The following is a 12893-nucleotide window of genomic DNA, read 5'->3' as shown; positions in this document are numbered from 1 at the left end:
GTGGGTGGTTGTAACTTTTAAAAGGTGGATTGTAGACAATATTATACCAAATTAGCCTTCGTTATAGTACGTTGCTTTTTCGTCATTTCTGGCTAATCGCAGCTTTGTTGATAAGCGAATATTAGATGAAACGATACACACAAGCACACCCATTTCCAGGTCGGGGTTCCAACCAAGGATCTACGGTGTGTATAGATCGAAAGACCGCCGAAGCGACACCTTCAAAGCAGAAAGGCCTGGCTACAAACCACAGAATTGCGAACTCACGTTTTCCATACGTACGGAAGCAACTCTACTCACAATAGGGTTTATGTGGCTGTTGAACAGAAAATCCAAGTTTGTTCGCAGGAACTGCACCATCACGATGGCTTCCTGGAACCTTGATGTTGCAAAGGAACAGGTTCTCTCTGCCTGTTCGCGGAACCCGGATATTTCAACTGGTTACACAAGCGGTTGTTTTTTCCTGCAAAGTTTTTTATTATTATCATTATGACGAGCTTGTAAAGAGAGCTTGGCGAACTGTAGTCTGTTACGTTTGCAAATAAGACTTGATGATGTTGACTCAATGAGCATTTTTGTTGACTGTGAAGGTCATGAGATGTATATGACTTGCTTCCAAGAGCTTCACATTTGTTTTATTGTAATTCGCTGGTCTGCCAGTTTTGGCTGAACGCGAAGGTGAGTACGAATGGTGAAATTCAGAAGCACACATGAACACAGGCGATTTTGATTGTGCTGAAATTTTCGTACATACTGGTTTAGTAAAGTGACAGGCTTCTCTTGGTGGCATTCTTATTTTGAAGGAATACACAGTGATAAGCGAACAGTCAAATGAACGAAACGGAACCATCATGTATACGGAGGAATACCAGATATTTCTGGGAATGTCGCGTCATCTACTTTTCCAACGTGTTCCAAGTGCAACGTAAGCAGAAGTGTGCAGTAACATCCGCCAACTGCTATTACTCAATAGTAGCAATCCACGTGCGTGGAGAGATGTGTAGCCCGGATCTTATCGTGCTTCGAAGGTATAGAAGGAGGCAAACCGTGGTTTAAACAAGTTTTTTTTTAAATTTATATATATATACAGGGTGTCATTTTAATGGCGCCCACGGACCACGGAAACGTATAGAGGACATAAAAACAAACAACTTTTCTCACTAACATTTTTCTCGTTGGTGCGTCGTTTCGGCGCTACAGTCGTTCGAAAAAGCCTGTTTTGCCGCCTGAATGCTGGCAACCACACACAACATTTAATAGCATTTGTGACGTCATATCCCGTCGTGAAGCGATGCGTTCCAGGGTTTCCAGGAACACACATACTTTGTGAAAAATGACATAGCTACAATCAGCCACATTATGTACCGTAACACAAAACGAGAAAACACATTCTGTAACCTAACAGGAAGTAAACACGAGAATACGAAAAATAGTAGAAAGAAAATAGAATTCAAGTGGAAGTGGTCATATCGAATTTTGTCTCAGCTTACATGTCAAATATTTACAAATCTAGTTACCAAGTTGGCATCTACAATTTAGTCTATCCACTTCGTTCTTCTGATACTAGTTGTCTGTGACACACTGAACAGATGACAAAATAGAAATGAAAGAACTCAAAATTCCAAAGGTAAGCAACAGATAATATATTGTATATTCAGAGCATTATGAGGCAAGTGGCAAAAATGATTGAAAATACAGGGATATAAGTAGTAGTAATACAAGCTCTAAGACGACTATGTGTTTATCTATGCACCGGATACACATGTAATAGTTTGGAACTGTGAACAGCTTAGTATATTTGCTACTGATTCATCATTACATTGTTACTGTGGTTGTACGTGTTCTAGAGGTAATGTAACAACGTGAACCTCGGATACTTCCGTTATCAGCACAAAAGTACCATAAGGCATCTGGACACAAACCTGTAGATATCAACCTTGCAACGAGATTTGCGAATATTTGGCATGTAGTTGGGCGTAAACAGCCATGTGTAAGCTCCAAGTCCAATAAAATTTATTGTTGTTGATATTTTAGATGTAGGCTGAGACAAAATCCGACATTGACATTTCATTTTGAATACGTTTTTTACCATTTCTCATATCATTGGTTCACTTCGCCCTTCCCCTGAGATGACTGCTGATCTTCTAGCTGGTAGGCTATAATGTTCGGTCTTCTGGACGCGTTTCTCGCTTTGTTTTACAGCTAATAATGTGGTTGGTAGTTTGTCATTTTTCACAACATTTGTGTGTTCCTTGCAACCCTCCCGTGCGCTGTTTCGCCGCAGGATATGAAGTCACAGGTACGATCAAATGTTGTGTTGGGTTGCCAGCATCCAGGCGGCAAAACGGTCTTTTTTGAACGGCTGTAGCATCGAATCGGCGCACCAACGAGAAAAATGTTACTGGGAAAAGTTATTTGTTTTGATGTCCTCTATACGAATCTGTGGTCCGTGGGCGCCATTAAAATGACACCCTTATATATAATTAACTGTTGTTTAGGATCAGTTTTCGTTTAGAACTTTCAGTCTATGTAAGAATTACAATTTAATATTCTAACTCTAGGTAATTTGAATGTGAGATGTGACCTGAGACTCCTGTTGGAACGGGTTTGATATACAATCATTGTGCAGCACTTGAAGACGGGAAAATCAGGTCAGTAGATTACGGCGGGGAGTTTCCGATTCCTACCCTTGAAGTCAGTGCGATACTGCGCTGCCACCTCCCACGTTCATGAATGGTGGAAAAGCCACAAATCTCAAATAGACAAACATGACTGTGATTTATATATTCTGTTATCGAATAGTTGCTAACTGCACAAGCATCCACAGATGGCGTTGAAAGACAATTTTCCCCGTTTGTTGTTGTTCAGTCATCGCTAAGAAACTGTTTGGGAACCGAAAGGGCAGCTAAGCTGGTATTTTTGGTCAAAGTTTTTAACGACAAGCATGAAGAAGAAGTTGACAGCCAGTTGGCATGGCAGATATGAATATTTGACTATCTTGTCTTGGTATTTTTTGTTAATTGAAAGTTGAAATGAAGTACTATGTTTTTGAACAAGAAAGTTACAGCTTACAACAAACTTGCAATTGCTCAAAAGTGAAGCTTTTCAATCGTACAATTAATTGATAAGAGACGTTAACTTAAATGCTATTTCTATAACTAATTAGGGGTTCCTAACATCAAAATGCACAATCAGAAGAGCATTTTCTTTTTTTCTTTATAGCGTACGCTTTCTTTAAAGTTTACTAATTAATTAATTTGTTCCAGATAGAAGGCAGAGCTGTGAAGACGTTCTGTGAATTTCTACATAAGCAGTGTGCCATCTATCGTTGATTTATCCACACGCCCTCAAAACTTTCTTCAGCAACTTCCGGGCGCCATATTTAGGAATATTTAGGGTGAAATTTAAGTGAAATCTTCATAAATGAGGGGTAGTTCTTGTCCGCCAACGCTAAGGTGCCCCGAGAGATATTTTAGGGACACTTAACTGGCCCGGTTTCTAACCTGCAAGCGAAATACGTAATATTTTCCGAGCAATTTCAGTTTATCCATAAATACAAATCGTATACATTTCCAAATGTTTTACGTTAAGATTAGAAGTGAAGAACTCTGTTGAATTTAACATTGTGCACGAATGCAGCAACGCGATACTCTCACAATATAAATTAGAAATCGTTTGGAACATTTCTGATATATTGCTTTACCTGATTGTGTAATATAGAGTCTCCTTTTCTAATATTAAAGATTGTATGCCTACTTATACTCGTGCGCTAGGTTAGGTGTTGCAGCTGCTGCATTGAAAACATTAAAGCGCTGAAGCAAAGTAAAGGGTGGTCCAAAAAAAGGTAACCGAACACATAATACAACGGTTCTAGTTTCTGTTACCTTTTTTGGGCCACCCTGTATAAACTTTGGTGTCCCAGTTATTCCTCGAGAACCTGGTCAACCTAACCACAGTTCACTTTAATCCTGGAATACTTTATCGATAGGTTACGGATGAACTGATGGATTAATAACAACGGAAATACACAGAGGGACATTAGTACGCAATGTTATCTATCTAGTGCCAATGTTCCTTCAGATATGATCATAATTTTAGGCTTTCAAATTATATCTATGTTGCACTCCTCATTGTTGTACTGGATATTACTTCTAGCCATTTTCATTTTATTACGCCTAACATTAGGAAGATGTTACCTCCATTTGGTCGAAAATCTCAATCTCCAACCCAACGGCGTGCCGAGAGGGGTTTTGGGGTTTCAACCTGCCTAAAATATATGTGAAATGTTCGTTCCAAAAAGAAAGGTTCTAAAATTGGCTATCTTTGTCAACTTTCTGCACATAGAATATGTAAATCGTAAAATTACTCTCGAATGTTGAAAAATTGTTCTGAAGACAGCTGACTGCAATTTTATTGAACAATTTAAACTCAATCGAGCAATTGTAATATACGTAATCTTCGTGCAAAACAAATCAATATTATAGAACATTAAGTACACAGAGTCACATGTGAGTTTCCCCTTCTCTACTAAAGTTGAAGTAATATTGGTAGCAGCCAAAAAGAGTGATTCCAGTACATCGCCTACATATTTGCAAGTCGATGACGTCACTCCCACGACCAGGTCTCTGACTGGCGACGGTGAAAGTAACCTTGCCAACTTCCCCGTTCCCTCTTCCTCTCCCCCCCTCCCGTCCCCCCCTCCCGAACAGCTGCTGAATGAATGAGATAGCCGAGCGAGGAGCGATCGCGGAGGGGGCGGGGAGTATACGGAAGGTCATGGCAGTGATTCATACCTCTTTCCCTACGACCTTGAAAACAGCCCGTGTGTGAGGAGACGGCAAGGAGAGGAAGATATAAAAAAAAAGGGAATAAAAGAAGATGCATAAATTGGCAAGGCATTAATTAGGACGCGCAACGGATTAGTGGCTGGATTTGCACACGGGAGGTCGCGGGTTCAAGCACATGTCCGTACTCAGCTGGGTTTTGCCGTGGGTATCACTCAGGTCCTTCGAACAAATGCTGCTGGGTATGTCCACTCTTGTTCATGCATCACTTCATTACAAACCGTTGTACTGGTGAGCGAGCTTATTCGTGCAAACAAACGAAACTCGGGCCAAGATATTTGTTTGATACGGCAACTGTTGATGTTTATTGACTGGTTGAGTTGATTTATTTTACTTCGCTTTTCTGCCACTTTTGGCGAGGATGAGGATGAGTAATGATGATATGATGGAACCGACACTCACTAAACAACACCCATCCCGGGATTCGAACCCCTGACTGACATTGATTTATTGATTTTACTTCGCTTTTTGTGCCACTTTTGACTAATTTGCGAAGCTGGGGATGAGTGATATGACAGGACACTCACAAACATCCATGCACAGGTCAGGATTCGAACCCGGGATCCCTGGTGTCGAAGCGCGATGTGCTAACCACTAGGCCACGGGAGTCGGCCAATATGATTTGATTCACATTCCCTGCATCCTCAGGTTAACGCTATTTGTGATCTAAGGCGTAACTTGCCGGTGCCGACGGGGTGCACTTTCATCCCAAAAAAATTCCAGGTTTATTGAAATTTGCATCTCGGAGAGTTTTTTTTAAGCCTTCTGGGACGTTAAGCTGCTGCTTGTGGGTTGCAGTGAAATTGTAAAGATTATTTTTGAACTAGCCTATTGATTCATTAGATACGGTGTATTAGGCAATGCTGAACTAGCCGTCTTCTTTCGTGGGGGCGAGGTATTGTTATTTTTCACCCCCTGTGACATTACGTGTCATTTCTTGAGTTCCTGTTTCAAAACCTGCCACGTAGTATACGAAGTTCTGAAACTAATGCAAAGTCCTTCCTCATTGGCGTGTTCAATGCGACGTTTATTGCCTTAGAATTTCCTGCAGTTTCGTAGTATTCGCTTTTCGAATGGGATTAATAAATCTACATCCCAGCGGGTCGCATGACCTGAATCCTTTAGGAGTAAAGTGCGCTTTAAATATCGGCACGGATATCTGCCACAGCGAATATTTCTGTTACCATATATCAATTATTTACGACGCCCGTTGCCAAGTTCCCGTCGTGTTTTGCATTTTGAACCTTCTTTTTTTTTTTGGCCTCTTTTTTTCCCTTTGTAATAAAGAGCTTTTATGAATTTATTGGAAGGTCAGTTTGGAATGTCAGATATGTTTGGCTGGCGCCATGGTTTGGCTATTCTTCAGATAACTGAGCTCGGTTTGACCTGTATTAGTTGTTACCAACAGCATCCGTGAGTGATAAACCTGCACAAGGGTCGCTTGTTGTACTTTCTTCAGAGTTTTTGAGGACGTTACAGAAGTAATATATTATATTTTTGTTATTTGCCTTTAGGAAATTGTACTGTGCATGGATGTTCATTGAGAGTGTCGTTTCATCAATGTCATCGTGTTATCACTCATTCTCATCTTCGCGATTAGCCAAAAATGGCAGAAAAGCGCAGTAAAACAAACCAAGTCAATCACATCATATGGCATTGTTCCGACGTGTTCTAGAATTGACTGAGTTGGTGTTTTAAGACCACTTTATGCACAGTAAGGCTAGTCGGGACTGGACCTACCGTTTAAAGTGGGATCCGAACCACAATGTGCCTCCACCGGGAATCGAACCCGGGACACCTTGATTACAAGGCGGCGACGCTACCATCGGGGAGGCCAAACTTGTTCTAGAATTAAACAGAAAAGGACAAACACAAAGAGTGGTGGCGGGTTCGATTCCCGGCTGGGGGACCAAAAAGCAACAGTGGCGGACTCTGGCGTCGAGAGCCAGAAAACAGTGGGGATTGGATCGAGGTGCTGGCCAGCCAACGCCAAATGAAATGCTTTCAAAGGGCTGTTGTGTCATGGAATGTGGTATAGTCCGCTAATTGATAGTTGAATATGACCATTGTCAAATCTGCGGGAAACAACAATACACTATAGCCACCCCAACTAGTGACGTAACAAATATTTGGCCGCGAATCAGACTACCTTACTGTACCACGTCTGTAGAACAATCACGGATGAAAGCTGAACCAATGGAATAGACCATGTAGTAATTGGTCTGCACAGAACAATGAGCTAATCAGTAGTTTGGCATAGGTTCAAACAAGGTAATCCCGTTCACCTTTCGGACAATCAACGGATAACAAGACAATAGCTTAAGAAAAGGGTTCGAAACTAGACTTCGTTATTAGGGTCCGTTTGGCGATTAATGTATAAATTGTAGGCGCAAAGGCTGACAATTTAGTCGCCAAAATATGACTCAATATATCCTCTTATGTAAGTTTATTTAAAACATTTCTTTATTCTCGCTTGTAGCGTTTCTGGTCAGCAAAACATTTGTAAAATCTGTGACTGAGACTCCAGTCGCGATGAAGTACAAACTAGACTTGACTCTATGTTTGGTAAGAATGCATAGTTGCTAAATCACGAAGATAAAAATGTAAGTCTCATTTTGCTAATTTCTAACTCTGCATACCGTGGCGTGCCTATAAACCTCGATTCGATGATACAACCAGACTTCATTAGCCACGAATCAAGATTTGGTATGGGAGGAACTCGCTAGAAACTGGGGAAAATATCCAAAAAGAGAGCGCGCCACGTATAAATCAGTACGGAAAAGCAAGAAAACAGCCTAGAAATAACCCCGAGGGCAACGGTTACTTCATTTGTAACAGGAAATTACGTAGGGTTATTAGGGCCGAACGATATCATGTTCAGATACGGAGAGAAGTTTCTAAAAAGAATACTGGTTCTTATTTACCGCAGTCGCAGTCCACGGTAATTATACTAAAGTGGAAGCCATTTCAACATTCCCTAATTGCCGTAATTACGGCATTCCCTTGTAAGTTAGCTCCCTCTGCTCATAGGGGAGAAAAAAACTGAATGCAGGAAATCGTTGATAATACAGGAATATATGAAACGGCCGCTGAAATGTTACAATTTAACAACGCGTGTATATGATCCGCAGACAGTGAGCCACGTAATACTAACTAGCTAAATGATCTTCTGATTGATGTTAATGGAAGGCGGAAAATAAGCGTAATCGAAACATTAAACGTTTTACAAATGAAACTATCTCATTGACCACAAACTAATATGAAGTATTGTTCAAAAGCATTCCCAGTACCTACACGGATAATGAATATGTGCAAATCGAGAACAAATGACTGCAGTACTGATTCTCCACCATATTTGTAGTTTCGGCTGGAAGCGGTGGCGCTAGTGTCGACTGTTTAAAATAACGTTGAAGCCTGTAGTTCGCATTCTGAGGGTTAGGTTATCTTGGCACTAAGTCAAAACAACACGGTACGAAGAATTATACAGGAATAAAAGTACAAAAGAGAAAACACACTGTAAGGCGTTTCACAATAAGATTAGAAGGGAACAAGTATATTTGTATGAACATAAGGAGAAATCGTGGAATAAAAGAGATTGTAAACTTCTGACTGAAAAAGCACAAAACAAAAGCTATGAAAAAAGAAGTGTGTTCTACGATAGCAAACAATCATAATGAGTAGAATTCAATAGCGATAAAATTATAAGTAAGAAATTAGGGTTCGTGCACAATGATGAACGAACTAATGTGAATCACTGCAGTCTACCTAGAGTTATTTTTTTAAAAAATCTCGTAGTGGATAGAAATGACGCACACATACACCTAACGCCATCTTGAACGAATTTGTTTTCCGTGATTGGTCAAATGGCGCTCCCTAAAAGTTAAGTTTCATTTCATCACCTTTGCTAATTGTCCGCGAATGCAATGTAAACAGTGGCGTGCCCGGAGAAGGGTTCGTGGGGTTCTTTTAGTTCAGATTTCGTCAAAACTGAACATCGGTTGCAGGTAAAAATGGCAACATATGGAACTAACTGCCAACATGGAAAAACGCCTTTGAAATTCGTGAAAAAAGACACCAGTCAGGTTTGAGGTGGTGTTTTAAGTCCACTTTATGCACAGTATGGCTAATCGGGACTGGACCTACAGTTTAAAGTGGGATCCGAACCACTTGTGTCTCGGGACTTGAACCCGGGACCCCTTGATTACAAGGGAATGACGCTACCACTGCGCCATGGGGGAGGCCCCAAGACACCAGTCAGAAACCAGATACCGGTAAAAGAATAATGTGTATATATTTTTATTAATTTACGTCCCTTTCCTGGCACTTGGCTCATCGCGATGATGAGTAGAAATGGATGAAAGTGGACACACAAACATGCCCAGATCACAAGGGCGATTAGATAAACAATAAAAATGATACCACACTCGTTATGGCATTCTTGACACATGAATGTTGACATTTGCCCGCAAGTTACACTGTACAACATATGAGTCACTGGAAAATCGACCAACAGAAGAGTCAACGCAGAATGACTTTTGAGTCACCTGCTTCAACCAGCTGGCTCAAAGCCCGTATTCCTTTGAAGCATGAGTAGACAATTGGCTCATGTGCGCCCACCTTCGTTCCCGCACCCACACGCTGCACAAAGAACAATCAACAACCTCCTCCCCCCCAGCTCATTTCTCCTTCCTGGCAGAAATACGACCGCGACGCCAAGAGTCCATACTTCAATCACCACGAACGGGTGCTAGGGGGAGTGGGGAGTGCAATGTATCGGAAACTGAAGTGAGCAAGCTACTATTTTTAAGCGCCCCCCTCAGCATCAGATGTTTACAACAGCCCGATCGATGAGGCCATTACTTTCGCCGGCGCTACGTCATTAAAAACCTTCTGCGCATTCCCCGTAAACGGTGGAGGAACTCCCAAAACAGAAAAGGAAGACAAAAAAAAGTCATCTACCGTGAACCCGCTCCGGGAAAGCTACGTGAGAGGAAACATGGTGCTCTGAACAGGAAAATGACGTTGGTGATATCTTTACCCGCACTCGTATGCTTGGTAGTTATTTCGTCATTTGTTAGATATTGCAGAAACATGTCATATACCCAAGGGTTTCATTATACGTGGCTTGTCGGCGTGGTACTGGATAAATACAACAGGCAAGATTGTTCACAATTTTATGCACGTGTATTATTTCAATTCTCGTCTCCGGAAATGACGTAAACATGGCTAAGAACTCTACTAATTGGCCATCAATGGAATCGATTTTCGGACATACCTTTAAAGAAAGAGATTTTGGTACCCTTCGCCCTCTGGAGAATGTGAAATATTTTGCATGGTTTATGAAGATTTTGTTGTTCATGAACGTTTTCAGTTGATCTTAGCTGTCGGAAATGTGTTCTTGTGAAGTAAAGTACGTCTATTACCTTAGCGTGTTACTTTACCGTGTAGCCCGAAGGCTTCAAGCAAGTGAATATAGCACCCAAAACTACTTTCCACAACAACAACTATAATTTTACGTAGTTAGGTTAGGATTGTTATTGATAGTTATTTTCGACATGTTCTTTCGCTATTTTAGTGTGCATACAAACAGTTTTTACTAACAAGAAGCGGCGAAAGTACTCTGAAATTGCAGGTTTATAACTTACGTGGGCCATTCTTTGGGATCAAATATCTCCGTTATTTGAGCTTTCCTAAAGCTGGAACCACTTTTACATTACGTAAAACATTGAAATCTGTCGATTAAAAGAAAGTTCGACGTAATTCTCGAGGGGGTACAGTGGGTAAACGGCCCCCGAGATTTTAATTGTTCACAATTATCACCACCGTTAACATACGTTACAAATAGGCGACGTAAAAGTTACAAAGTACGCTAATGCTGGCGAAAGTTTGTTTGAAGTTCACTTGATGTTATCGTGACTGAAAGCAATGATTTATCTAAACACACACCCTATTTCCCCCCCCCCCACCCCCGCAAAGCACCAATTGGTGATCATTCGATTCAAAATTTACGCGTACACCCTCCCAACAGATGAAACATTGTGGATAAGCCCCTGACTGCAACTACAATTTAAAGTGGGTTCCGAACCACTGCGCAATGTGCGCACCGGTATTCGAATCCGGGACGTCGTTAGTACAGGACGAAAGCGTTTTTAATACGTAATCGGAATAGCCTGATACAATGCTGGTATCTCAGAGAGATTGGTTAGGACGCATTGCACAGCACTTTTGCTAAAACCGGATGAATTCGTAAAACCGGTTCACATAAATAAACAAAGACTCTACTAACAACGTTTGCGTCATGGGATCATTTCGAGAGGACGTAATTCGATTTCCCGATCATTCTGGGTACAGAACAACTGGGGAGATGAAACCACAGTGACAAACTATGCGAAGTAACTACAAATTTCGTCCGGCAACAAAATTACCCGAGTTGTTGATCGACACACGGTAGTGACTGTATGCTACGGGGATACCGGCAACTGCATACAATAAGTTGTAGACACAGTACGACAAGCATATGGAGTTTACAAAAGAAGTAAAAAAAAGGGATGCAATATTGCACTTACCTGCTAGTAATGTTTTATCCTCCACCAAGGACACAGGCGTTGCAACACCACTGTCTGGACCGCCCTGGAAATCCCGCTGGAGACGAAGTTCTGGAACAAGGGGACTCCTTTCGGAGTCGGTCCAGTGGCCACTCACGCCGCTATCGGAACCTGAACTAAAGTCACCACCGCTTATCAAGGAGTCCTTCTGTTTCTCAGTCTTTTTGGTAATTGGTACCGCTGCGGGAACCGGGGGCATATTTTTAAACACTCCCATATCCATGTTCCACCCTACCGGGGCGGCGGCCTGCTGCACCACCACTTTGTTGGGTTGCTGGTGCTGCTGAACCGGTTGCTGGTACATGTTGACGTCGGGTCTGGGAATATGCTGTTGCGGGGGGTCTGCGAGACGTAGCTGGGGGACCGCGGGGTACTGCTGCACCCCGACGGCCGTCCTGTTGGAGCGACGCTGCTGGGGTACCAATCCCGGCACCAACCCCCTTCCGGGGAGGTTATTGATGAACTTATTCTGTCTTTGGCTCTCCGCGCGCCGGTAATAGCAGGGGTGGATCATGAGCAGAGGTTCGCTTCGGCCAGGCGGTTGGGCTTGATTGGGCAACTCGTACTCCACGCTACAATCCACATGCAACGGCCGGCTGTAGTCTTTCTGTTGTCGCTGTTCAGCCGGTTGCTGGTTCACCGTGGGACACAATCGGGGCTGGTTTATAGGAATTTCGAAATTCGTATAACACGCCATTGTCACAGCTAAAAAACACTCAACAGAAAAAAACACACTGAAACCACACTTTCAAATATTCCTGCGTTTCGATATCACTCACTTCACAGCACTCTAACCACAGAATCCATGCACACGTCATCCACTTTGGTACAGCGGTGGAAGTACTGTCTTTCTGTTTTTTTGTAACAAAAAACAGCGCAACCAGCCGTCAGGCTGAGCGCTAGTTCTGTTTGCCTCGACTGCTCGTCTCGTACTGTGACTCCAGCCCCTGCCGTACCCTCAGCGCGGCGCTCGCAGCGGCCTCCGACGGCCAATGAAAGAGACCGAGACATGCGGGATGGCCAATAAGCTCGTGCAGCGAATAAAATGACCTGTCCCCGCCCATGAGAACAGCTGGGACATGGACAAAATCTAGATGTAAACAAAAGTCTGGCACACAGAGCCAGGTTGGGGAGGCGAGTGAGGAGAGTTGCGTCATGGCTCTGTATCAGGAAGTGCGTGCATACGTGAGAATTATTCTATCGATATCTCGCTGAATGTGTGAGAAAAGCATTCGCAGTATCTGGCACCCGCTTCCACGAAGGGGATGATTTCAGTGAAAAATCAGTCTGTTCCACAAACTTCGGAGTAATTAATTTTAAAAAAAATATGCCGAATCAGTATTTCGGGATTATTACTAATCTGAAACTCAATGATCAAAGAAACTTATAAAAATGTCGAATTCCAACTCTGTGGCATCCATAAACCCGAATGTTCATCGCAGGG

The 12893-nt window shown here is 42.4% G+C and overlaps 1 protein-coding gene across 1 annotated transcript in view; it reads right to left on the bottom strand.

Annotated features, from left to right (window-relative positions):
• LOC146000354 (uncharacterized) overlaps nucleotides 1-12395 on the bottom strand; it is a 139657-nt gene extending 127262 nt beyond the window's left edge. The window contains exon 1 of the mRNA XM_083137903.1: nucleotides 11411-12395. Coding sequence (XP_082994029.1) covers nucleotides 11411-12146 — 736 coding nt within the window. The 5' untranslated portion in view covers nucleotides 12147-12395. The remainder of the gene's footprint in view (nucleotides 1-11410) is intronic.
• Between the last annotated feature and the right edge of the window lie 498 nt (nucleotides 12396-12893).

The sequence above is a fragment of the Lepisma saccharinum genome, chromosome 16, assembly GCF_977018435.1.
Source record: "Lepisma saccharinum chromosome 16, izLepSacc3.1, whole genome shotgun sequence".
Taxonomy (NCBI): domain Eukaryota; kingdom Metazoa; phylum Arthropoda; class Insecta; order Zygentoma; family Lepismatidae; genus Lepisma; species Lepisma saccharinum.
This window is presented reverse-complemented; position numbering and strand designations above follow the sequence as displayed.